A 27,134-nucleotide genomic window follows, 5' to 3' on the forward strand; every position below is an offset into this window, starting at 1 on the left:
CAGGAGAGCTGCTGCCCCTGTGCAGACCCCTGCAGCAGCAGCGTGCCGGGACAGCCAAGGAGCACGTGGTTGTGGCAGGCAGCAAGTCTGGGGCTCCCAGGCAATATCAGGGCTTATTGCCTGAGGCTGGGCATCTCGAGACTGTGTTGTTCCCCCCTCTGCATGTGGAGCTGAGGTCAGGGACACCACGCTGGTGCAGCCCCTGCTCCCGCAGCAGGGCGAGCGGGGACCCAGCGGGGACCCAGTGGGGACAGCTGCCCTGCACAGCCTGGCCAGAGGCTCCTGCCGAGCAGCATCAGCAAAGCGATGCAAAGGGAGATTTATACCAGCTGCAGCTCTGGCCCCTGAGGTACCTGACCTGCTTTCCCATTGCCAACTGTGGTTCAAGCCAGTAAAGGTCAGAGGAAGTTTGGTTTATTTTTAGTTTTCCCTTTTAAGTTGCCCTGAAGCGGCAAGGACTGGTGGAAGGAAGAAACATCTTCCCTCCCATCAGCTGCTAGGTCAGGATCCCGAGATGTTGTTAATGGACAGTTTTGCCCATCACGAGCCGCCTGTGAGCAGCCCAGCCCTTGGACCTCCTTGTGGGTGGACACAGCCTGGCACACCTCACAGAATCACAGCATGTTAGGGATTGGAAGGGCCCTGGAAAGATCATCTAGTCCAATCCCCCTCCCGCCTTCCCACGGTCCTCAGGGAGCACCAGCTTCTCAGAAAGAGCAATTTAGCCTTGGCAAATGCTGCTGCTTTCTTATTGCTGGAGCGGCGTTATCATGAGAGCTTGTTTTTCCTTTTGTTCCTCATGTTGCTTCATGAGGAAACTGAGAATCAGGGTGAATTTGAGGCACCTTCAGGCAGGACATCCCTTGCCCAGGGGCTGGCAGCAAAGCTCAGACCAGGTCTCCAGACCATGCTGCCCATGCCGTTCAGAAGGAGACTGAATGATGTAATTAAGATAATTTCTTTTTACACTTCTAAGCATATGAAATACTGCAGAATGGCTAGCCCTGGGTAAGCAGTGGGTTATCTCTTTTCTAGGAAATCTTGCCTTTTGGTTTTTTTTTTCCCCAGTCTAAAAATGGAATGCAGACACTTAAAATAAATTCCCATAGAACAAAACTGAGAAAACACAATGGGGTTTGAATCAAAGTGTTTGGATTAATTAGCTTAAACTGAAAGCTTTCATTCTGATTTCAGCCTTGGCTTTATGTACAAAAAATTAAAGCAGCAACACTTTGTAAGTTGAAAAATCGAAATGTTCCACCCTGAAAATATCAAAATGAGATGCTTAGCCTCGCTGAGCTGCTTTGTTGCTTTCTAAAAGGAAATGGCATCAAGACCAACACCTTTACCAGCAGCTTGGATCATTAAGAGCTTCAAAAAAACCCCTTAATCAGCATAAGCAATTAATATCTTAATCAGTTTTTCTCTTTTTCTTCCAGAGGAAAATCTAGAAATATTGATTTTTTTTTTCCCAAATTATCAAAAGATTTCTTTAAATATGTATGATTAAGCTTGAGCTTGAGCTGTATGCATTAGATGGGGTGGTTCATAGGAATCATGCCTTTGCTCAAGCTCCGTGGTGGACACTGGTCGTATCAACCCTTGCTGGACTGGTGGCAGGAAAGGCAGCACTGGGTTTGCTTTTGGTGCTGTATGTGCAGGAAACGGCTATTCAGCCCCTTGCAACTCATATCGTGGATGTTGGAAGGAAAAGTTATACAAAGGAAGTTGGGATTTTATACATCTTTGTAGTCTAAAGATGAACAAAATGGGTTTTTGTGACCATTTTCCTACTGTGGATGAAATTGAAAAATGAAAAATTGGAGAGATCTGGGGGGGTGCGCTCACTTTGTCATTTTTCATTCTCCTTCCTTGTCCGGTTCATTTCTGTTTCAGTGGCAAAATAGGAATAGGGTAAAGGCAGAGGCAGAGGAGAATAATAGAGGAAAAGAGAGACTAGACGGGAGAAATACAGGGAAACAGAGAAGTTAAAATGACATATTGTGAAAGTTTTATTTTCTAGAGATATTTCCAAATAAAATACATTTCCTCTGGAAACTTCTCCAAGGAGAACAACTTTAGCATTTTGACTAATTTTTCCTTCTGATTTTCAGTCAGCTCTGTCCAATGCAGCACCTGAACAGACCTTGGCTGCACATCCCAGGTGGGGTTTGCCCAGCGTGTTACCTGACCCATAGCATCTTTAACACAGAGACAACAAAATCACTGCTGGAAATGACTGTGGCTTCCCTGCGGGCTCGTTAGCGCGGTGCACGGAGTCTGGCTTTTGCAAGTCAGCAACCAGAAGCTCCCAGCCGTGTGCTCACAGCAGTCCCTTGCAGATGGACTCCAGAGAGTCATTTTCTCCGGACAGGGCTGTCCTCTGGGCCCAGCTGGTCCTCCTCGTGTCCCTGCTCAGCTCAACATTGCTGCTCGGGATGCCAGTCCCTTGTGTTGGAGCCTTCCCTCGTTTTCCATGGTGTTTGCCCCATCCTGGGGTTATTTCCCACCCCTCCACCCCCCATCCCAAGGACTAGGTGCTGGTTACTGGGACCTGGCTCCAAACCCGATCTTGCAAGGCTGGGACTGAGCGGGGAGCAGGACGCTGGTGGTGCGGTAATTGCTGCCATCTAATGGCTCTGACAATTAATATGCAGGACGGGGAGAACCCGGCCACACCATGCACCTCCACGGCTGGGGAGCTACCGGCTCATGAGATCTGTTGTCGGGCTGCAGGGCTGCTCTGGGGGATGCCAAGCCTGAAAAGCAGTGCAATGGCCCGTAAGGTGACACTGGGCACAGAGGGGAAGGCAGGGGTTGGGCATTCTTATTTCAAAGCCTAGGACGAGATCCTTAGAGATGATGCTTGCTGGTCCCTGCAGCTCTGCCCTTCCTGAGGGAGGTCGAATGCAGTGTCACGCCCTGCCACCCCCAAACTCATGGAAGCAGCAGGATTTGCATGCTGAAGGTCTGCATCCCAAACTCACCTCGGGAGATGCGATGGGAGTCTCCCAGCAGCCGAGAGCACTCCTCAGCCAATTGCCCCGTTTGCTGCGGGGAGCTGGGCGATGCAGTGAGTCCCAGGCAGGGCTGTGTCCCCAACACCAGCTGTGCCCCCAACACCAGCTGTGCCCAGCACTGCATGTCCCTGGGTGACGGATCCCCAGCCAGGGACCCCCTGTTGGCAGAACCCCAATGCACTCACACACCTGCGCTCTGCCAACACGGGCGGCTTGGTGCCGGCTGCGGTGCCCTGGCACGGGCCATGCACAGCCCTGGGCAGAAGAGCAGCCACCTGGCGTGTGTCTCGCAGCCAGCGGCTGCACGCCAGCAGCTCCCAGACCAGTCTGCAACTGGCAGGAAACCAGCTCAGGTTCGCCTCTCTCGGGCAGGTAGCCCTGATGCAACGGCTTGCCGAGCACCTCCACAACGAAAGGCACAGTGCCACCTTTTTGCAGTTTACTGGACAGGAATAACACCGCTGCTGGGTGTAGCAACAGCTCCTGAATGCACGGGGGATGTGTCAGAGACACCTTCCTCTGCTGTCCCCAGCACTGCCCGATGGCTGCGCACTACCTGGGCCATGGGAAAACCCGTCCAGCACATAAAGGTCACAGTGCAAAGGCTGAATTGGCCGCTTGCACGTAGCCGTGTCCAACCAGTGCTTTCCCTGTGTCCCTCTGGCTGGTGAGCAACCAGCAGCCTGGATCCCCTTCAGGTTGCTCCAGATCCGGAGAGGTGGGCAAGGCAGGGGGGCTCCCAGTCAGCTCCTGCCTGAGCTCACCATCCCAATGTGGGCTGCTGGCGCTCAGCTGCACCCCAGCTCCTGCCTGACCATACCCAGGGAGGTCTCACTGTTCCACTGGGACTGGCAGCTGTCTACAAGATGCCTGCCATCAATTCTTCTGCATTATTGATAGGGTTAAGGCCATTTGATGTGCTGGCCAGTGCTGGGCACAGATACTTCCAGCCTGGGAGAAGAGTAGAAATGAGAGGCCAAGGAGAAAAGCTGTGACTGGATGGGGCAGCAGGAAGGGTAGAGTTGGGGGACCTCTTTGCAGCAGCTCTTCCATCAGCTGAAAGAGATCAGGTGGCCAAGAGACACTTCTCATCACCTGGAGACCCTTTTCTGTTGTTAAGACCAGGTGGATCTGGCCACTAGCTGTGAGTCGGTCCTTGTGGGGCTGATTCCTGGGGTGGGTGGCCACCTTGGCTGGGTACAGGGCATGGCCAGGCTTCTCGGCGGTGGCAGAGCTGAGCAAGCAGTGCTGGGGGTGAGAGGGGGCACAGCAGCTCCGGGAGAGGCACTGGTTAGAGGGGCGGTGGGAAGCAGAGTCACAGTCTGGCACGGGGCTGCCTGGGGACGTGGGACAAGCTGGGAAGGACAGAAGCTCATGACACATCTCCTCGTGTCCCCTTCTGCCCTCCGCTGGGGCGCAGGTGTTCTTGTGCAGGATGGAGTCGCTGTGGGGCAGAGAGCCTGGCCCCCCACCCCTCATCCCTGCAACCTTGTCGTAGTGCAGGCAGGAGAGACCTGACGGGAGTCGCAGGGAGCAGGGAGGAGCATCCTGAGGGCGCGCGGCGGTTTCGTGAGCTGTTAGCTCAGATCTCGCACAGGCCGCGAGGTCTGGGCTACCTCTGCGACCTTGGAAGAAGCTGTTCCAGAGGCAGAAGGAAATTTCTGCTGACAGTCCCACGCGTAAAAGCTGCTGCGATGTGTGATGTTGTGGCTGTCCCCCCTGCAAACATTGCCAGAGCAGTGGTGGTGCTGGAACGTGCTGCAGCTCTGCCTGCGCCTGGGCGAGGGTGCCCGAGCAAAGCAGCGTGCTGGAGCAGTGGCTGCTGCGGGCAGGACGGCCGAGGAAGGGATGCGATGATCAAAAGGGCTTGAAAAGGCTTTGAGAGCCAGCACCATGCGTGGGCCTGCACGCTTGCAACTGCTGTTCCTTGCCGCTCTCCTACACCTTGTCATTGAGATCTATATAGAAAAACTGGTGCCTCTGAGGCACGTGCGCATGGAGTATTACAGTGGGGCTTTCCTTGACGCCTCTAAACCTTCTTGCGGGCTGAACTGGAAAAAAACCCAAGACGTTTGCACAGGGGTGAACTAGAAGGCTCCTTTCAGCAACACAGTGCCAGGCACGAGCTGAAGCGATCTTCAAACTCTGGAGCTCAGCTGCTGGCTCTGGTCCTTCCTTCTTCCTTCCCATGCCTTATCTGTGGCCTCCACTTCCCTGGCTCTGTCTCCGCGCAGTCTGGAGGCTCCCCGGGGTGGTGACACCACGCTGCTGCCTTTGAAGCGATGGTCACGTTCGGAGAGATACAGGGAGGGTGCTCGGGGTTCACAGCCCTGTGCCAGGGAGGACACCCCCAGGGGCCACCCCAGCTGCCCCCGCGCAGCTCCCCAGCGCAGGGGTGGATGTGCTGGAGGGTGGTCCCAGCCTCCTGACCCACCCGGGCACAGCGACACACACACCGTCTGTTTTCCAAGAACACTGACTTCTTCCGCCTCTGGCTAAAAACAATGCAAGAGGAGCAGGCCTCAGCATTTCTGAAAATGAAGTGCTGAGTTCAGCTTAGTTCAGTCCCGGAGCCCACTTAACCCTTTAGCTGCGGGATGGAGCAAATTTCCCAGTGCAGGCAGCAGCTTTGGATTGCCGTGTCCTGCACAGGACGGAGAAAAGTAAGAAGGGCCTTGGAGGTGGAAGAAAAGCCTTGAGTGAGGGCCATCAGCGAAAAGAAATGTCTTAGAGCCAGGTCTGTCTGTCTGGATTTGAGGGACTTGCCGGGCTGGTTTTGCTGTAAAACCATGTCACTTCTCCTGTGTCCCGCAGCCCTTCACCAACCCCCTCCTGCCCGAGCTGCCCCAGCTGCTGGCACGCCAGGAAAGACACCGTCCCAACGCCACCCAGCCTTGGGCATGCAAGGTATGAGTGGAGGTACGTGGGGGCAGGTCCCTGTGCCCCCACCCGAGCAGGCAGGCACCGGAGTGCAGCCTGAAGGGCCGAGGATCGCAGGGGGGGCATGGCAGGGGTAGGTGCTTATCACTGCTCTGAGCCCGTTTGCAGAGGGTGAAAGCAAAAGCAGAGAGTGCAGGAATGAGGAAATGTCCCCGCTGGCCCCGCTCACTCCTGCCAAAGTCCCCACGGCTCCCCCGGGTTGCAGTCGGTGCTTGGGCTGCGGGGACTTTCAGAGGAGGGCAGGATGGCACTGCTCCACCTGACCCCAAAACAGGTCCCCCCACCCATGTCAGAGATTCCAAAACAAGAAACAGGAGTTTGTTTGACCTGAAACAAAACGTTTCATCTTGTTTGTTTACTTTTTTCCCCAACTGAAGTCAGGTTTAGGCTGATTTCCTTTTTCTTTCAGGTTCATTATTAAATAACAAAGTGAAAAGCAAGGAGGCTTCGTATTGAACATGCCAAAGAATGGTCAACCTCTGAGCGCTCCCAGAAGGAAATGGGAATATTAGAAAAGCTCAATATTAACTCTTTCATTGTTTTCAAAAGAAAAAAATAATCTCTGCTAGCCCTGTTTGTGGAGTTTAGCCGGAGTGCACAAATACCGCTGGGTCCACAGATCTCTTGTTCTGTGTGTCTGTATTTGCATTTTGTCAGAGCGCGAGGGGACTTGAGAGCCCAGTATGCCCGGACCGTGGCGCAGGTAGAGCCGCTCCCTGGGCTTTGCTGTATCAGAGGCAGCCGGTGCACAGTGAGGACAGAAGGTCCCGAGCGCCGAGGACGCAACACCGGGAGCAGGGACAGGTGAGTCTGGGAGAGGCTGCTCGTGCAAAGCAGCCACTCGCGACAGGAGGGAGCTGCGGCCAGTGCAGCCACGCTTGTGCTGAGCTCTGCTGATGCCGTACCCCAGGGCAGGCTCGCTGGATCTTGTTTACTGCAAAGCCAGGGCGAAGGTGGTGCCTGGGCGTTTGTGCTTCCCCTGGGGAGCCGGCGGTCTGCTGGCGTGCCGGGCTGTTTATAGCATAACTCCGGGTAACTCATTGACCTCCGCGCCGGCGGCTCTGCTGGGAAGCGGAGGTTCCCAAGATGATAAGCCGCTCTTGGAAGAAATTCTTTTCCCTGTGCGAGGGAGTGGCGGCGCTGGGCACGCTCGCCCGCCTTGCGAACACGTACACAGCCCTGTGCACACACACGGTGCGCACCGCAGCCCGGCGCCGGGAGCGTTCCCTTGGGGACACGGCTTGGAGGGTTTGGAGCTTCGTGGCCAAGAGTTCTCTGGGAGGAAAGCGGTGCTGGGGAGCAGAGCAAGGGGCCCCGTGCGGGCGTGTGCGGAGGAGCAGGTCAGTACAGCCGCTCGCACCGCGCTGCCCTGGCAGCTGCCATGCCAGGTTTCTCGCTGGGTGCTGGTCGCATGCCTGTGTACTTCGTCCTCAGCTGAGCAAACACAGCTGGGATGTGGTGGTTGCAGGTGGCTGGAGCGGTCCAGCGCAGGGACACAGCTGGGTGCATCCAGGTTGGGGCAGAGAGTTTGCATTTTTAGTCTCGGCTGAACTGGAGGCTCAGATGTGGTGGTGATGAGCACACTGGGGAAGGATAGGTTTGTTTTGGGTCCTTTCTACCCAGGAACTGATGGGAGAAGGACAGGAGAAATCACAGCAGACATGTTGGGTTTAGGACAGTGGATTTGGTCCCGGGGAAGGGTGCTGCTGTGTGACAGCCCTGGAGGCTGACAGTGTCCACAACAGCCACGTCCCCTAGACAAAGGGTGCACGGGCAGGCACCCTGCCTCCTGTTTTGTGCCCTGGGGAGGGAACCCCAGCCAGCTGGTGAGCTGCAGAGGCGGCCTGGCTGGCATGGCTACACCGGGTACACAGGGGGAGCAGAGACCCTGGGGAGCTGGGACAGGCAGAGACCCCCAGCCAGCACAGCCTGAGACCCTCAGGAAGTTGCTTGTGTACTTACTAGGGCTGGGCTTTTCCAGGGAGGGCAGGCTGAGGGCTTCAGCAGCAGCAATGGGGGCTCTCCAGGGGTGGTAAGCAGCAGGGTAGGCAGTGGAACCAGAGGGGTTTGGGTTGCTGGCTAAAAGCAAAATTCAGATCAAATAAGAGGGTAGAGGGGTGGGTTTGGTCTCTGAGTTATCTAGGTAAACTTAAAAGGGAAGAGAAATTTCAAAACCACAAAGAGCGACATTTTTGTTTAGAAAACGAAACATACCATCCAGTTGATTTAAAAAATATGATATGGGTAGAAGAATTTGATTCTAATTGGTGAGCAGGTATTGCTAAAACCAACAGCGTTCTGAGTGAAGCAAAAATCTTTGTCAGAAAACACCTGCCCTGTTCGAGTGCTGACCGCTTTGACAGCATGGGCCCAAAACAGCAACATCTTTCATGTAAAGATGTACCTGACTCCATCACTGAAACTCGGGTTGTGTGCTCTGAGCACAGGCAGGCAGAAACCCGTGTCTGGATCTGAATTTCCCCCTCCCGTTCCTGCACCTTCAGAGCATCCCTAGGTCGACTGAGGGAGTTTTCTAAATGCAGAGCTTTCCAGGGCCGACGTGCAACAGGAACAGACAGTGTCTTTGCCACAGGGAGGGCAGCGCTGGCCTGTCCCAGCAGCTCACCATCCTGCAGGTCCCGCAGCTGCACAGCTTTGCACGGGAAACATCAGCTTGACTTCAGCATGCCAGGAGAGAGCTGCAGTGCTTTGCACCCCAGTGTCTGGGGCTGGGGCAACTCCAACATTTCAGCATCTGGTTTCTCCTGATGAGGACTAGAAATCCCCACTCTTTCAGCCTTCTCGGCTGGCAGGTGCCTGGCCAGGACCGCACAGGAGCGTCGCTCGGTGCAACCTTCCCTGCAGAGCCGTTTGGTTTGACTTTGCTTTCGTTAGAAGATTGCTAGCCAGCTCCATGAACATGGGCTCCATCCTGCCACAGCCTGTCCCACAGCTAGCTACCCCTCATGCTTTGCTTTAGGGGTACTGCGGTGCTGCCAGGCAGCCCCTGTCACAGCATGGGAATCTGTCTGGTGAGAAATTATTCACTGGAGTAATTACTCACTACTCTGGAGAAGCTCAAGGCCCTGCCATGCATTGTGATGCAGCCTGGCTGCCTGGGAGAGCCAGCAATGCTCCTGAGCACACCACAGCAAACAGGTCACTGCTGTGGTGGCAGTGGCATTGACTGGTTGCCGAAGTAAAGACCCATCCCTGAAAAGACCTCCCTATCTGTGACTTCTCTCCCTAGACCTTTTGGTTTTTATTTTGCAGGGGCTGTGTTGCTCTTCCCCAGAGATGCTCTGTGGACATCTGCCATCTGTAGCTCAGTGAGACCACACAGCTGGTCCTGAGTCCTGGTCCTGGAGGCCGGGGAAGGTCAGAGCATGTGAGCGAACAGAGAATGAGACTTGATCCCGGGCAGCCCAAGGGATCCCACGCAGCAGCCGAATCGGTCCCTCCTGCTGTTGGCATCTGGCGTTCAGACAGTTCAGATCTCAGAGGTGAGATGAGCCCTGCAAGCCCCGCAGGAGCCCACAGTGCTTGCAGAGAACTCATCTGTGGCTTGCCCGGACATAGCTCTGCTCCGCTGAGGTTGGTGTGGAGCGGGCAGTGCTGCCAGCTGCCGTCGCTGTGAAACGGGGAGAGCGCCGGCTCGGCCGGGCAGGACGGTGGCCCGGGAACGGCTGCTCAGACAGCCCTGGATGGCAGATGCTGATGGGTGTCCCCGCAGGTGAGGCGGGTGCCTGCCGCGGGGTCAGGAACAGAGTTGCCTCTGGAGGTGGGGGAAGATCAGCACTGAAGGGGCCAGCTGGAAGCTCAGGCAGGCTCGGCAGACCACAGGGCTCTCCATGCCACGGCCGGCAGGAGGAATGAGAGGAATGTGCCACGTGGGCTGGGTGACACGCTCCCAAAGGCAAGGGCGAGAGCGGAGCCAGGGCAATGGCGGGGCCGGCACAGGGGGGTGAGAGCACCCAGAGTGCTGTGTCCAGCTCTCACCCCCAGCACAAGAAAAACACGGACCTGTTAGAGAGGATCCAGAGGAGGGCCATGAAAATGATTGGGGGGCTGGAACCCCTCTCCTAGGAAGAAAGGCTGAGAAGAGAAGACTCCAGGGAGACCTTATGTCAGCCTTTCAGTACCTGAAGGGGCTTATAAGAAGGATGGAGAGAGGCCTTTTAGTAGGGCCTGTAGTGACAGGACAGGGGGCAATGGTTTTAAACTGAAAGAGTGTAGATTTAGATTAGACATTAGGAAGAAATTCTTTACTTTGACAGTGGTGAGACACTGGAACAGGTTACCCAGAGAAGCTGTGGATGCCCCATCCATGGAAGGGTTCAAAGTCATGCTGGACGGGGCTTTGAGCAACCTGGTCTAGTGGAAGGTGTTCCTGCCCATGGCAGGGGAGCTGGAAAAAGCTCTTTAAAGGTCTCTTGGGAGACTTCAATTTACCAGATTTCTGCTGGAAATACAATACGGAGGAAACAGTCTAGGAGGTTCCTGGAGTGTGTGGAAGACAAATTCCTGAGACAGCTGGTCAGTGAGCCAACCAGGGAAGGTGCCCACTGGACCTGTTGTTTGTGAATAGAGAAAGACTTGTGAGTGATGTGATGGTTGGAGAACACCTTGGGCACAGTGATCATGAAATGAAAGAGTTTTCAGTTCTCAGAGAAGGAAAAATTTCTTCATGGAAAGGGCTGTCGGGCATAGGAACAGGCTGCCCAGGGAAGTGGTGGAGTGACCGTCCCTGGAAGTATTTAAAAGACATATAACTATGGCACTTTGGGACATGGTTTAGTGGTGGACTTGGCAGTGTGAGGTTTCTGGTTGGACCCGATGATTTTAAAGGTCTCTTCTAGCCTAAATGGTGCTATGATTCTATGATTCTATCCCAAACCATTCCCTGACTCCGTGCCCATCGCCCCCGCCTCGCCGGCAGCCGGTGGCCGGTCAAAAGGCGCATTGTGCATTGACGCTGCGGCCGAGCCGCGGTGCCGGCCGGGCAGCGAGCAGCCGCTCACCCCGCAGCACCTGCCAGCTCGGGGCTGGCGGTGTCACTGGACACATGGGCTGCTGCCTGGGGACCCCCTGGCGCCAGGACCTGTCCCTGGGGTGCACAGGTAAGCTGTCTGTGGGGCTGCCGCAGCCCTGCCCTGTCCGAGTGGGGCTGTGAGAGCTGTGGCTGCAGAGCTCACCCCGCTGATGGGGCTGCTGGGGAGACTCTGACGCTGAGCACTGGCTCGCTTTGGTGGCTTGCCTGCCTTTCCCAAGGTGGCCACTGCTGTCCCCTCCTCTTAATGGGTGCTTGCTGCATCGCTAGATTTGGGTGTGTGGGGGACGAGGCAGAGCGTTTTGGCCAGGGAGGGGAGAGGGTAACTCAGGGGATTGTTTGATTCCCATGCTGTTGGCTTTTTGGTACCCTCCTTGCCACTCCTGTCCTGCTGCCACTGCTGCCCAGGAGCACCCCAAGTATTGCAAGTCCTGCAGAGCCCTTGGGGTGCTGACAGCCCCCGACATGCGACTCCCATCCTGGTGTGCAGGAATGAGCTAACGGGGCTGTGCTAACGGGCTGGAGGAGGGAAGTGGCTCAGGGCCAGTGGCTGTGGCCACGTGTCCCCCGGCAGAGCTGGTGCCAGCGGGTGCCAGGAGCACTTGAGCCCCGGCTGTTGGGACCGCAGCCCTGGGCGCTGAGACCTGCACTCGGCTCCGTGCTGGGGCTGTTTCCTGACCACTATTACAAAACACACCGGGGGGAGGTAAATGAGTCACTGGCATGACCGGGAACGACTCCCCACCAGCAGTTTCAATTGGTCTCTTGAAAAAACTCTCAGTTCCCTTTCTGAGCCTGGCCCAAACAAAAATAAACACTGAATCGGTGAGTGCAGCAGGGAGCAAACCCATTTCTCCTCTCACCCAAGCGAGTCCTGGCCCCTGCCTGGCTCGAGACCCAGCAGCATGCTTTGCCATGCTGCTGGCAGAGACGACAGGAGCAGTGTCCGACCTGCCACCTCCTTTGGCACATCAAATGGAGACCTCTCAGGCAGGGAGCATCCTGCAGGGGATCTGAACGCCTCTCCCCACCACCCGTCTTCCCCAGGCGAAGAGTGTGACTCCTGCTGCCCCCGCTCGCCTGTGCTCCTGCCCCGCTGGGACCTGCATCACGCCGCAGCCGAGCGCCGGGGAAAATGGTGGCGGGAGAAGACCATGGCATCAGGTACCTGTCCCCGGGGAAGGGGGACCCAGCCCTTGCCCACCAGGCGCTGCCAAACCCCGCAGAGCCCACCCGGGTCTGCCAGGATACAGGAAGGAGAGGAGGGGAGGGAGGAGTGAAGCAACTGGCGGGCAAGCCCAGCCCAGGCAGGAGCCAGTTTGGGTTTAGCTCTGGCTCATTTCGCTTCCCTATCTCCCTTTCCGCCATGTGTGGAAAGGGGATGGAGTTACTGGATGAAGTCCTTTGTTAAGTGTGTTCAAATCAGCTGTTGAGAAACGTAGAGCCTTTTGTTTCAAAGAAAAGCTCATTCTTTATGTGTCCAGCCTTGGGCCATTCTTTTCCACTGCTAACTATAACTAAGGATTATAATTCTGAGTGCAAATAACAGTTTATTTTACTGACCAGAAAAGCTGGCTCAATAAAAAGAACTGTAGAGTATAGTTATGGTCACAGAAGTGACTTAGAAAAGCTGCTGCACGTTCCAGCTCCAGATCTCTGGGTACATGTTTGTCTTACAAATCCAATCTAATCACTGACAAAAACTGGATTTTAATCTTGTTATCCCTCCACAGCCAATACAGCTGTGGAAGAGCAAGATGGGTTTTTATGTGCCTCAGCTTTCATTAACATAATTACCAGCTAAAGTTTCAGTTCTCGAATCCTTTATAGCAATAGTTGACAATGTGTGAAGCACAGAGAATGCAGCTTGGATTTTAGATACCAACCAGAGCAGGCAGGGGAGAAAATCTCATTTTGACTGTCAAACTGATGAGCAAAGAGTTTTGCAAGTCCTTGGCTCTCCTGTGCTGGGGAAGTGCTCTTGCTCTGAGGTCTCCTCCAAAAACACTCTCTGTGCCATGGGGTTATCTCTCTACCAGATCTGCTCAGTGAGGGTCTGTCCCAAGAGCAAGGAGGAAAAGTCCCCCTCACTTCAAAGCCACTCCAGCACTGGAAAGAAGCCAGTCTTCAAGGGGATCAGGTAGTTAGGACACACCAATCCCATGGATCTTGCCTCCACCCTTGAGCATGATTGTAGAGTGATACCAGATTCACACAGTCCCCAGCCAGATCCGCAGTGCAGCCCATGGGCTTTGCTTTCAGGAGGCATGGTTAGGGACAACATCATAGACCTTCACCACAAAATTTGACAGCAGCTCTTCTGTGTCCCCCCTCCTTGCTAGGTAAGGTTGGTGCATCGGAGCCAAGCGACCCTGCTACCAAGGCAGCAGAAAGTCCACCGGACACCCCCTCGGTGCTGCTGGCTGTCGAGGAGGGGTTTCCACCAGGTAGGATGCTGCCTTGGGCATCACCCAGGTTTCCAGTAGGTGAATGTAGCAAGACCTGGCACTGCAGCTAACTGAGCTCCTGTCATCGCTTGAGTTTCTCATCTTCGCTGCTGGGGCAGGATGACAGACTGCGTTCGTGTTGTTTGAGCATCACAACCGGGCGAAGCCTGGAGGCACTGGTGGGGCTGGCTACAGGGAGGTGGTGCGGCGGAGGCAGCTCTGTGTGGTATGGAGCTCCTTCTCCCCCTTAACCCTGCACGTTTCCTTTTCAAGAGATTTCACTCTTCTTCTCCGTTGAGAGCCGTTCCTCCCGGTGCCTCAATTCCCAGCTCCAGGAAGCAGCCAGAAAGAAGCTGTGGGCCCTGGAGAGCGACGACAGAGGTGTTTGTGCCCTGTTCAAGGTAGGAGCCCCAGCCTGGTAGGGCAGAGCGTGTACTGGGAGGCTCCTGATGTGATGGGGTGTGCGACAGGACATCAAACCAGCCAAGAAAGAGAAGGTTCTCCAAGGCTGCTGTAGGGTGTGTTCCTGCACACAGCGACTCTGCCGGGAACTGGAATGATGGGGGAAATGAACTGGTAAGAGGCAGATACAAAGTTGAGCCTCGTGTCAGAGCCCTCATACTGGAGTCTCTGAGCTGCCTGAGGGATCATGCAGATAGCCCAGGGGGGAGTCTAAATAGCTGGCGTTTCACAGGGCTGGGGTCACCAAAGCTGTACACCAGAACCAGGAACCCAATGGAGGTGGCATCTTTGGACATGCACAAGGGTCTCAGAGTATTTGCCTTCACATAGAAAAACTGCCATAGGTATAGAGATGTTTCCCAGACTGAGCTCTCCTTCCCTGCTGGTTTCTAAGGCCCTGACTCCTCAGGGCTCCCTACAGAACTTCCCAGAAGACCTGGAACAGTGCAAACAGACCAGTGCCAGCGACAGCGAAAGGAGAGCTGCTCCCTCGAGGCACAGTCGCTGCTTGCAGCCTCAGGGCTGCAGCTTGGAAGCTGTGCCTGTCCTGACTGAACATTAACATGGCTGGTACCGTTCAGGTGTCTGGGTTTCAAAAGCACGGTCATCCTGTTGTGCGCCACAGGGGAAAAGATTTGTAGGAGGAGATGGAGCTTCTTCGCCCTCCCACTGCTGCGCCATGGCGAATTGTCACGGCGGGTGCTCCATCCCTCCTGGCTGAAGGACTCAGCTGGCTGGACCACCCTCCCATTAACCCCAGGCAACCCACTCACACACCTTCGATCTCAACTGTGCTCATAGATGAGTGCCTAGTCTCATTCCAGGGCCTAATATTACTCCCACGCTGAAAAGGATACCCCCTCTCAGGGTTCCAGGACTGTCCCTTAATCTTGCTTTGTCTTCCATGTGTAGGAGCTGTCAGCCAGGCTGGTCTGTATGCAAGCACAGGAGGATCGGTTCATCCTCACCTTCAAAACCCTAGAAGAAGTCTGGAAGTTTTCCACATATTTGACTTTAGGTAATGTTTTCAAGGTATGAGAGATCTGAAGAGTGTGTTAAGTGGTTTAGGAGAAAGAATTATTTGGCACCCAAAACCCAGTGATGTAACAGGGTAGACAGATAAAGAATATGAACTAGAAGTCCTTGGTGTCCGTCTACAGATTTGTGAAACCACCGTCTGGATCAGTCAGAGAGACCCAGGAGGATGCCTTTTGGGTGATGTCTCTGTTGCATTTTGGGGATGGAGACTGAATTAGAGGCTGTTGCCTCACAGCATGGTTACAGATGGCAGACTGGGAGACATCCAAAGAGCACATCACCCCGCACAGTGAAGAGGGGTGCTAACATTGCTTTCTCTCTTGGTTTCTTAGGGTACGTGGGCAGCTGCTTGGAGCAGCTTCTCTTTGACCAAGAGTACTGGCTAAACTGTGCTCTGATGGAGGACACAGAGGTCAGAGTTACTGTGGATGAAGATCGCTTGGCTGCCATATATATGGGTCTGCTCCTCCAGGAAGGTGAGGAGGGACTTCTCTAAAGCATCTCAGCAGGGCTGTGTTGTAGCCCTGTGCTGGGCTGTGTCTTGCACTGATGCCATTGACCTGGGCATGACTCCTTCTATCTGCAGGTAACTTTTTTTCCAGAGCAGTGCCCAGTGCCTGGCAGCCAGAGCAGGAGGGAGAGGAAGGCCTGCAGCTCTGCGAGAACACGCTGATCCATGTGAAGAACATCGGGGAGGAGTCCAAGTGGGAAGGAATGTCCTTACTGACAGGTCAACGAGGCCTGGTGCCTCTGTCAGCTCTGGAGCCAATAACTCAGCCATTTTACCAGTAAGTAGACTGGCCAGTTAATAGTGCTCAAGCCAAGATTCTTTCCTGATCCTGATGCATGAGTTAGCACCAAGCCTGGGGTGAGAAACTCGTCCTGCCTCTGGCAATGAGAAAGAGGTACACAATGTTGTGACGATATACATTATGCATAAAGACAACCACTGGAACCAGTTCAGGTCCTGTTAATGGGACAGAGCATGGATATGCTTCAGTTATCATTCTTGTATGATATTGATTTAGGTCATACAGGAAATTATTTGTGATTTACAGGTGAATAACTGGGAGAAAAAACATAGCCCAAGACTTAGATAATACCAGTCCAAGTGGCGCCTCATGTTGGACACCTGGCTGAGCCTCAAAGACACCTGCAGCTCCTCTTGTACTCACACAGAAATCCTCCTTACAGGCTGGCAGAATTATTCTGCTCTTACCATGTGGTGTGAGGCTGCAGTCATGAGGTGCAAACTGCCCTCCGTGCCCGGTAACACCATTACAAGGAACTCCTGGACTGGCTGTGCTGACCATGCTCCATAGCAGCTCCGGCACTCCCAGGGGACAGAACATCTGTCCTGCTCATGTGAGACCATCCCTGATGGTGGCCTGAGGACAGGACTGCTCAGAAAGGTCCAGTGTGGTTCCCCTTTGCCTTGCAGATGGTTCCTGAAGAATTATGCTGTGGGTTTTGGCATCTCCCAGGAGATCAGTGGGACAACCTCTCGACCAGTTGGTGAGTGATACCTGTGTGATGCAGCTGCCCTTCCAAGGGAAGGGCATGGCCCTTGCAAACCTGGGTTTGGCCACAAATGCAAAGGGTCTGTCTCTTGATCTGACAATGACACTCTAATGCAAGGTGGTCTAAGGAAATGCTCTAAACTCTCCTGAATGGAGAAAAGAGCTTGAAAATTGCATGTTCTTAAAAGGGTGATCTGAAGAACACAGGGTACAGAAGGCTGCTGGTGGCATCCTTCTGCCACTAGGTTTTTCTATTCTGCTGCAATTTTCTCTCTCCTTTAATTCTTTCAGGACTGAAGTTTTAAATAATTAGGCTTCCATCAGTGTGCACATGAAACTTGTGCCCCCCCATTCACCAATTAGCCCGAGGCCGTTCCGGCCTGGACATGGGCACTGTTCAGAGCATGCTGGCCATGGGAGGTCACTGCAGGTGTGAATTTGGTGTGTAGTGTGATGGACATTTGTGCTGTTAAAGATTTCACTCCTGGCAGAGAGTTGAGACAGCGCAGCTTCTGTGAAGCCCCACATTTCCAGCCACCTTCAATACTGCAGCTCTCAGAGGTTTCAGTCTTTGGCTGCGTGGCATTTATCCCAGCCTCTTGTGTATTTTATTATAATCCTCTTCTCAAGAAGAAGCTGCAGTCCAAGAGCACAATAAGTTTTAGGGGACAGAGAGGCAGCCTTCTCAAGCTGAAATCATGGTCCCTCCTCGACCAAGTCTTTCCAGCAAGGAAGCTTTAACAATGGCCTGACACTGAAATGCCCTTGTTTGCCTTGGTTTCCCAGTCAAAGGTAGATGCACAGCCACAGAGGACCACAGAGGAGCAGCATGGGATGAACTGAGTTTCTCCAAAGGAGACAGCATAGAAATCATCGGCTTCCTCGTTCCAGGACTCCCATGGTTTGTGGGCAAATCCCTCAGCAGTGGGACCATCGGCTTTGTTTCTACCCGATACATAAATCCTGAGGCTTGTGAACCTCTGTAAGTTTAATGCTACTATCTAGATTAATTTAAACTCAGAAGGAAAGGAATACTCCAAGTCCCAACTCAAGACTATGTGAGAGTCCAGGGCAAGTAATTTGCTTTGCAAGGCCTTCATAGAGGACCCATTTGAGGTCTGTCCAGAAGCACTGGCCAGGCTCTGCTGCCAACAGGCTGCAGGAATCTCTGCCCAGATGAAGCAATCATATTCCACTTGCCTCAGGTGATTGTTGGAGAGAAACAGATCTGGCCCTGGGCTAGACCTGGCTTTGTGTTAGGGCAGCCCAGGACATCTGTATACCAGACAACCTGGCTTCAGAGTTTCACCTGGGAAAGTTCTTGACTTTGTAGCTTTGTCTGAAGGGCTGTGAGCCTGGCAAGGGTGTGGAGAGTGATCACTACTGAGGAAACAAAGTCCTTCTTTGCTTCCTTCTGCCCCTTTGCTTTCTGTGGAATATCAAGGCAGAATTACCGCTGGTGCATTTCCTCATTGAGCAGAATTAAACACCTTCCCAAGGACACAGGCAAGAGTTGTCCAGGAAGGGACGGTGACACAACCCCACTCTGATGACCTGGGCAGTTGTCTTTGTTGGTGGCTTAAGGACACAGCTCCAGTTTAATATGCATCCACAGAGGCTTCTCCTCCAAGAGTGTGTGTGGGAGGATGAGGTCTTAACCGATTGCTAGGTCTGTTAGGCTTTTCTGGGTCAGGCTCACTCAAGGTAAGCCTTAGGCACTTTTCTCTGACACTACAGAGAACAGAGAGGAGATCAGATGAGTCCCTGGCCTCAGAGAGGGCTTCTGGAGACAAAAAAGACCAATAGGTCCCTCCCTCTGGCACCCTGCATGGAGAGGCTGGATCTGAGATCCCTAATGGGGAAGGTGTCCAGACTCTTGTATTCATCTGCAGAGCTTTTCTACTGGAGGGAAGAGGAAGGATGGGAAAGCCCATCCCACAGGACAGCTGTAGTGTCAGGGGATGGGGACACACTGACTGTTTTCCCCTGATGTCTGTCACAACCTAGGGGAAAGGGCTCAGTGTTTCTGAGCGAAGAAGAAAAGTCCCCACTCCTGCGCATCCCTTGCAACGGTGGCGAGCAGCATGTCACTACCCTCCTGGGTGACCTGGCACGCACTGACATCACCTCTGTGTACCGCCTGGGTGAGTTTCCCCCCTCCTGATGTGCCCAGCCCCATGGCTCCCCACAGACAGCAATGCTGCACAGTGTCTAGAGAGCTCTGTGCTCAGGGCTTTGCAGGGGACACGACCTCCAAGCCCTCTGCTCAGCCTGGTCGTGGAGGTTGTAGGTACCCTCAAGAGGTGGACCATGCCACACTGCAGTTTGCAGGGGTCTCCTCTGCTTCCAGAGCAGCTCCTCAGCTGTGGTTCACCCTGGCAGATGCTGCTCTTGACGGCTCATGGCTGTAGGACCCTGCCCACAGCAGGTCCCCTGCTGCTGTCTGACCTTTGGGTGTATATGGAGCAGGATACACAGCTAAAGTGGCAGGTGACATCATCTGTATGCCCACTGCAGGAGCCAGGAGGGCAGGATTCCTGGGTGCTCTTCTGAGGTTCTCTATTCTTGCTGTGTGACTTTTGGTCCACAGCTAATTTCTCTGTCTCAATTTCTTGCTTTCTCACTACCCAGAAGCACAATGTGGCCATGCAGGGCTGAGCCTGCGATCTCCTGGGGTTCAGAAAACCTCCCAGACCAGCCAGTTCAAGTGCAGTGAGCCCAGGGTAGAGCCTGTCAGATATATTCGCGTATCTGAAACCTTTGAATATGCACAGCCAGGCTCCTAAAAGAGACAGAGATGATAAAACCCACCTGTGAAAAATAAGACCTGCTTGTTCCCAAGTAACTATATTGGTGCTCACCTCACCACCAGCTAAAAGCAGCTCTTCATGGTCTAAGATGGAGCCAAGCACCAGCAGGCAGAGGGGTAGAAACTGCAGCTGCATGTGGTATCTGCAGCCAAAAGCGATCCTGCTCTCCCACGTACAGGTCTGGGCTTTAGCAGAGCAGCAGCAGATCTCAATAAGGTTTGAACACTGTATCTGCACATTAACAATGACCATGGCTTTGGGCTTTTTGTTTTCTATTTGTGTCTTTGTGTAGATGGTTTTGAACCCACAGCCATGCTCCCAAAGGTGCCATCAGGTGAGTATGTGGAGGAGACAGAATGGGATGCTTTTATGATGACTTCTGAGGGTGAATTTTGACATAACGAAATATCCCACTATGGTTTTCCTGTCCCTTCCAGGGGCTGTTCTCCCTGGCTGTAAAGATATCCAGCTGCTCCAGTCTTGGGAGGAAATAAATGATGTGGTTACAACCAGTACCTCTGAGCTGTCTAGCCCAGGGAGTGAATCAGTCTCTCCTACGTTGGAAGATTTTCTCCTGGAGAAGCTGGATGATTTTGATGATCCCAAGTTCTTTATTGACCTGAATGCTGGACACATGGAAGATGCTGATGTCTTTGACCCCATATTGACCTTCCTTAACCAAGACAGTTATGTGCCCAGTTTTCAAAGCCTCTATGATCTCAGTTTTTCCTTTCTCAATTCCACTTTTTATGGTTTCTCTGACGAGGATGAACTGGTCTTGTACCTTGAGACATCCAGGAACTGGGCCAAGAGAACTCATTCAGTTTGGGCTCATGTCAGGCTCTGTTTCCTCTTGGGTAAGCTCTGCATCAAAAAGGTAAAGTTATCCCAGGCCCGAGTCTACTTTGAGGAAGCCATGAGCACCCTGGACAGGGGTTTCGGGGACCTGCCTCTGCTGGCTGCACTGCACGTGAACCTGGCCTCCATCTACTTGAAACAGAACATGAAACACAAATTCTCCTCCCTGCTGGGAAAAACAGTGGCCTTGCTTGTCTGCTTGCCCGGCCACTCTTTCAGCTCTGAGAATGAGCTGGAAGTCATGATGTACGTCCTGAGGGAAGCCATTGCTGTGGGTAATGTGCCTTTGGAGGCACGGGTCTGCTTCCTTATTGTCAAGCTCTTCCTACAACTGGGCAAAAATGATGAAGTGCTGCCCTTTACTGAGCATCTTCAATGTCTCAGCACCACCTTACTCATCCCGGACGCTAGTTCTGTGCCGCTGGATGCCACTCCTATCTTGAGCTACCTGTATGACAAGAAGTACTTGCCAAATATCGCACTGGCCTCTGCCAGGTTGTTTGTTCCCAGCGGCATCAAGGGGGCACCAACACCCATTTGGAGAGCTGGCTTCATCCTCCAAAATGCTTCCAAGCTCTTGGGGAACCAACTGGAGAGGAGCAGCATCCCAGCACTGGCTTGTTTCTACCTCAAGCAAGCACTGCATTTCTCCTGTGAGAGGAGAGCTGTGCCCATCCAGAGGACACTGTGTGCCATCTTGTCCAGGATGTACCTCCAGCATGGAGTGTTGGACGGGGCGGTTTGTTACGCAGCCACGGCTGTAACCCTCAGCAGACTCATGGGCGAGGAGGAGGCTTTTGCATCTTCCCTCTCTTTGGGGTGGATGTATCTCCTGCACAGGCAGCCGGGCCCGGCTGCAGACATCATGTGGCAGCTCTTGCGCTCTCTGCACAGGACAGACAGCGTGACCCAGGGTGGAGCCGTGCACAATCTCCTGGCCATTGCCCTCAAAGGAGAAGGGCAGGTGCAAAAGGCTGCAGAGAACTACCTCCTGGCCCTGCACAAAGCCAAGCAGACCGGGAACAAGAGGAACCAGGCTATTGCCCTGGCTAACCTGGGGCAGCTGAGCCTCTCACGTGGGGCAAACCAGCTGTCTGAGCTCTACCTGCTCCAGTCGGCTCAGCTCTACGCTGAGCTCCAGGGAAGCGAAGACCTGGAGATGGAGTTGGTGCAGGTGCTGCTGTGGCTGGCGCAGGCCATGGTGAACAGGCAGAGGATGGAAGATGGCAAACTCTGTTATGAACTGGCGTTGGTTTTTGCCCTGAAGTGGCATAACGTGAGGAGTGAGTACAGCTTTGCGAGGGCAGCGTTCACCTCTGTGCAACACCCCGTCGGGTCCCTAACGCGGTCCCTTGACCTGTCCTTTTTCCCTTCCCTATACCATGCAGGTCAGCTTCACATCACTGAGTCTCTCTGCCATTTCTACAGCAAAGTGTCCCCCGATCTCCAGGCCTGCATTACCTACCATGAGCACTGGGTATCTTTGACACAACAGCTGCAGGACAGGGAGCTGGAGGGCAATGTTCGGCGGACCCTCGGCCAGCTCTACCAGGCTTTGGGCACATCTGAGTAAGTCCTGTCTGTGGCTGTTAGATGCTGTTAGAGTGGGGTCCCTGCCCACCCAAAGCAAGAGCAGGGGCTTTCCTGGGGTGCCCCAAGAGAGGGGGCAGCTCCAGCTGCCCCACAGGCAGGCTGCTGGTTAATGCTGAGATTAGCGAGCTGTCGCTGCGTGGTGCAAAGGGGAACAGTTCAATGTCAACCAGAGCACCGTGACAGCTGGGCAAACACCAGGCTGTTAGTTGGGACAGAACTGGGATCTGGCCAAATACAGTTTTCCAGAGGGACATCCAGCCTTGATCGGAGGGGACCCAGTGACAGGGAATTTGTCACTTCCTTTGGAGGCTTATTGCAGTGATTAATCACCATTCACCAGTAAAAATAGGTTCCTTATCTCTTATTTTAATAACTCTGGCTTCGGTCTCCAGCTGCTGAGTCTGCCCTTCCTATCTCTGCTGGAATATTTCCCCCAGGGAGGTACTTAAGACCCCGTATCAGCTCACCTTTCAGTCTCCCGCTTGACACATGCAAGTGTCTGATTAGTTTAGGCAGAAGGGGAAAGGAAGAGACCTGGACAGACCACAGATCTTTTTCAGTTTTTGAAGGCAAACGTGTTAAATAGCGGAGAGCTAGATCCCGTGTCTCAGAAGGACAAATTGGGAGGGCCTGTCATTAACTGGGATGTTAACCTTCCCATGCTAGGTCACAGTGAGTTCAGAGGGAAGGTATTTAGGAAGCAGACGCCTGTCATGTGAACAGTGCTATTTAAGACCACAACACACCCCATTCCCTGGACACGAAGGACAGATGGAGCCCAGCTGCCAGCAGGCGAGACACCAAGCAAGCAAATGTGCCCTGGGCACTGCCTGGCGCTCCCTTCACCACAGCTGGCAGCATGTCCAACCCGCCGGCTCACCCTGCTGCCTGTCTCTTTGGACTCTTGGGGGGTTTCAAGCCCTCCAGGGGCTTGAAAAGGGGCTATAAGGTCTTGCACATGTGCCCACGGATATGCCTCTTTGGCTGCACTGAGGGACAAGCAATAGGCAGAGATGTGGTTTTGGGTGCCAGATGCTGTCTGGAAAACAAAGGTGCAAGGTATCCCTGCCTGTGCTCCCCTGTGTAGCTGGGAGTGACTTTGGAGCTTAGTGTAAGGGGGAAACAGGGTTTGCAGGTGGCCTGGACAAAACTCTCTATCAGCTGGAACCAGCAGTGGTGGGGAGCAGGCTGCCTTGGGGAGCAGGATGCCTTGGGGCTGCGCTTAGTACTGGGGTCCCCGGCTGGTCTAAGGTTACCAGACGATACACGCATGTGCGCTAAAGCATGGAGTCTTGGACGATTTTACCAGGACACACTACTCAGAGATGTGGCTGCCCATTTGTCTATAACCTTCAGCAACTGTATGAGAAGACAGGATTGCCAGTGGGCAGGTGTCGTGGGAGCTTTGCAGCTGGTTGCTGGGGGTGTCCTGTAATTTCTCGGCAATGGCTTTTTGCCTGTTTGCCATCACAGGGCTTTGAGACAGTCCCTGGACTGCACCAAACAGAGTCTAAGGATCTTCATTGACCTTGAGGAGACTGTGAAAGCAGCAGAGGCCTGGCTGCAGGCAGGAAAGCTCTACTACCTTCTGCAGGAAGATGAGCTGGTGGAAATGTACTTTCAGGTATGGACAGGTGGCTGGAGTGGTCCCATTCTCAGCCTGGCTAGCTGCATCCCCATCCCAGCTGTGTGGCTTGGTAGGAGCCTTTTGGGGATGGCAGACCTGGAAGAGAAAGTTCTTATGAACAGTGTAATCCCGCTGCTGGAAGGAGGGGCTGTTGCCTTACACTCATGCATTATCTGGCACTAAATTTCTTATCTTTTCATCCACACACTGGCTTTAGAGAATTCTTGGGTGAAAGTAAGTGAATTTATTGAGTAAGAAAGTGCTGTAGGAGTGCCAAAGGAAGCTGGAGGTACCAGGTGACCGCTTCCCGTTGAAATACACATAGATAAGGGGTAAGGTGCCAGGAAAGTGCTTGGAAACTTCTTGGAGTAGAAGACTAGTGGCTTCTTTCCATCTCTATCACTATTTTATCAGCTGAGCTGCAAAGAGGAAGAGCAGCTCATAAAATCCTAGGTCTCCCTCATTTAGGAAGCAGCTTCTATTAAAAAATGGGAAATTCTTTCACGTGCCCGGAGTGAGCAGAGCAGAGGCTGGTTAGGTTTGGTGGGGTTTGCACTGAGCTGGACTATCCAGCAAAGCACCAGCCTGGACACTTGTGGAGGATGTTTTGGGTCCTTACCCTGTTAGCCCAGCAGCACTTCTGAACTGGTGGGGCTGGGTAACTGAGGCACGTGGTGCTGGGAACAAGGACAGAAGCTTTTCCCATCAGCCACACCAGCCTGCCCCTAAATCAGGGTGGTAAAGGCAGGGAGTTACTGGTACTGGGTGGCTGCTCAGTGACCTGCATGAAATGAAGAGGTGGCTTTGGCATCCGCCTATTCCCTAGTGTTCACAAGGAAGATCTGAGGCCCATGAAAAAGAGCTGTCATTGCCTCCCTGGCTCACGTTTTCAGCAGGGGCTAAATGAGGGGTGAGTTCCCATTAAGAAGGGTCAGTTGATGCCAGATCTCAGCAGGGCATGTCTGAGTCCCTCAGGGGCCCCTTCGCAGGCGAGGTCACCAGCAATGACAAATTGTCACGGGGTAAGGAACAACCTGTTCTGGCTGGAAGGTGGCACCAAGGCCAAGTGCATATTTGGCACAAATAACAGTTCTTCCCAGAAGTCGGCATACCTGCCCTCCCTCCTGCAGGCTCTGACCTTTCTCTGTTCCTCTTGTCAATCTTCACGTTGGCTCCATCACACCAGTGACAGACCAGGGCCAGGACAGCTGTGCTGTCCCAGCTCTAAATCCTGATGCTGTTCGATATCCCAGCTGATCAGCTTGTCGCACTGACCCCGCACAGGGATGGGTTATCTGGCTCCTGGCTCCATCCTTATACACATCACTTGCAAACGCAGCACAACAGCCCCACACACCTTCTGGCCAACCTGCCTCCAATGCTGTTTGGAGCGCTGGGGCTCACGTTGGTGATGCCTTGGTTTTATTTAATTGCACCAATATCTATGTGCAAATGTCTCTTTCCAAGTCTTACTCCAGCTCCTTTTCCTCCTAGGCAGCCATTCAGACTGCTCTGAAATCCGAGAACTTCTCCTTGGCCATGGATCTTTATGAAAAAGCAGGTGATACCTTTTTTAGTGGCAGCCGAAACAGGGATCGAGCGGTGGAGTTTTATAGGGTACTGATCCCTCCCAGAATTTCTGTTCTTGCGTTCTCATGAGGCGATGGCCGTGGGGAGCTTTGCCCCAGGGCTGGCTGCAGCACCGCATGGCCAGACTGGAGGGACAGAGGGTGGAGAGGGATGAGCTGGTTCTGAGTGTGCCAGACTGCAAACAGCACTGCGGGGGGAAGCCTGGAGCACAGATATATTTTGCTATGGCTGCAGCTCACCTCGGAGATTATTCGGGAGGTGGGAACAGGTTCCTTACGTTACAAATCCTGGCAGGGTTAGATGTGAGCCCGTTGCTCCTGGGGACATGCTCAGAGTCAGAACTTCAGGCACCTGAGGAAGGGCAAAGATGTGGGGCTCAGGTCTTGAGAACCACACTCTGGGATATGAAACTCATTTTCAGGGGAAAGAAGGGGCTAGAACTTGAACCTGCAGCATTCAACCACTCCATCATCTGCCTGCCAGGCCAAACCCTCTGTCCATCTCCCGCTGCTCTGTAACCCCTCTGTGGGCAGCGCTGTACTGATACTCCAGGAACAGCCTGGACTCACTCTTCTCTTTCCTCAGGGAGGTGCTGTGCCCTTGGCCAGGAAACTAAAGGCCACTAAGACAGAGCTGCGGCTGTTCAATAAGCTGGCAGAGCTGCAGATCGGGCTGCAGGGCTATGAGAAGGCGCTGGAGTTTGCCACGCTGGCAGCCAGGCTGAGCATCAGGGTCGGTGAGTGCTGCACACCCGCAGGGTACCTGGAGTTATGGGCTCCTGAGGACAGGGTTGCCTTTCGGGATGAGAACAGCGTGCCCGTGAAAGGGGGATCTCCTGCTTTCATAAGACTGACGGACCTGTTCTTATCCTGAGTGGTAACACCTTTTTAAGGCCACTTCCCTTTTGAAGCTGCAGGACAGCCACAGGGAACTGCTGTGCCGTGTGCGGTGGTGGGACCGGCTGAGCAGACGGTGGTTGCTACACCGGGGCACGGGAAGTCTGACGAAGGCACAGGACTGAACAGTTCCTCTATACCCTGGGTCTTCTGATAAACTCATCCCTTCCCATTACACAAATAGTTTGAATGGGCAAAATGCCAGCATAAATGTCTGAGATGGAGCTAATCTTGTAATAGCCCTTTGCAGCACCCAAGAAATCCCCTGACTGAATGACATACTCCCAGGCAATCTGTCCAGCCTTGGTATCAGCAACCCTGCCAATGGCTGTTTTCTCTGAACCCAGCGTCTCCTTATGAAGACGTCCATGCCCCCAGGCTGAGTAAATACATCCCCAAGCAGCTCAGCATCCCGGGCTGGAGATGTGTTGTGAGCACACTGCAGGCTGACTGTATCAGCAACTCTTTTCCAGGAGATGAATTGCAAGAGCTGGTTGCATTCCACCGCCTGGCCACAGTCTACTATTTTCTGCACATGTATGAGATGGCAGAAGATTGCTACCTGAAGACACTTGCCTTGCGTCCCCCCTTGCTGCAGTGCTCTGGAGAGGCCCTGTACTACTGCAAGGTGTATTGCCACCTTGGCAACCTGACCCTGCACAAACTGAAGGTAGGAAACCTTTCCATGATGGTGTGTTGAGAACTCTGGTCTTGAGAGAGAGCTGGAGGTAGAGTGTTGATCACATATGCTGGCAGAGCAGCCACACATGTAGACAGCTGCATCCTGTAACTGTCCATCCTATCTGCAGCATCAGAGTAAATGCACACGATGCTGGCACAACCAGGTTTTGAAGGGGGAAAGACAATTTGGAAAGAAGTGCTGGCACTTGGCTGCGGCTATACAGAGCCGATTTCAATGAAGTCAGGCGTCACGGGGTTCTGCCTGGAACCACCAGCCTCTGCTCCAGCTCCCTCGTACCCTGTGACCTTCAATTAAACCAGTTCCTAAACTCCTGCCCTGTCCTTTATGGTTAGGATGAACAGGATGCAGCAGCCTACTTCCTCCTGGCCCTCGCTGCAGCGACCGAGCTGGGAGACCAGGACCTGCAAGGCCTCATTTGCGCCAAGCTGGGTGACATCCCCGGTGCCCTGCGGGGGACTGAGAGCACACCGGGCTGTGCCACGTACCGGCCCAGGTGGTTGAGCGAAGGCGGCCACATCGTCTGATCAACCCATCACTCCAGGGACTCCACTCCAAGATGTCAAGCAGCGTTGTGCCGTGC

The 27,134-nt window shown here is 53.8% G+C and overlaps 2 protein-coding genes across 3 annotated transcripts in view; both read left to right on the forward strand.

The window, feature by feature from the left end:
- STK10 (serine/threonine kinase 10) overlaps positions 1-27,134 on the forward strand; it is a 500,646-nt gene that overhangs the window by 223,753 nt on the left and 249,759 nt on the right. The window lies entirely within an intron of this gene.
- Positions 9,345-27,082, forward strand: SH3TC2 (SH3 domain and tetratricopeptide repeats 2). 2 transcript variants are annotated; one of them, XM_065644097.1, is made up of 18 exons: positions 9,345-9,463; positions 12,058-12,174; positions 13,353-13,457; positions 13,731-13,858; positions 14,832-14,937; positions 15,290-15,433; positions 15,544-15,745; positions 16,399-16,472; positions 17,264-17,459; positions 18,485-18,621; positions 19,580-19,621; positions 19,725-21,428; positions 21,534-21,714; positions 23,212-23,362; positions 24,860-24,982; positions 25,541-25,691; positions 26,325-26,521; positions 26,887-27,082. In XM_065644097.1, exons 1-18 carry the CDS (start codon positions 9,364-9,366, stop codon positions 27,076-27,078), a joined length of 4,050 nt encoding a protein of 1,349 aa, XP_065500169.1. In that variant the 5' UTR covers positions 9,345-9,363; the 3' UTR covers positions 27,079-27,082. The 2 variants fall into 2 exon arrangements, with proteins under 2 accessions (XP_065500169.1, XP_065500170.1); XM_065644098.1 differs by lacking the exon at positions 9,345-9,463 and adding an exon at positions 11,026-11,080 and having other exon boundaries at positions 12,058-12,199; positions 13,351-13,457.

The sequence above is a fragment of the Caloenas nicobarica genome, chromosome 13 (assembly GCF_036013445.1).
Source record: "Caloenas nicobarica isolate bCalNic1 chromosome 13, bCalNic1.hap1, whole genome shotgun sequence".
Classification (NCBI taxonomy): Eukaryota; Metazoa; Chordata; class Aves; order Columbiformes; family Columbidae; genus Caloenas; species Caloenas nicobarica.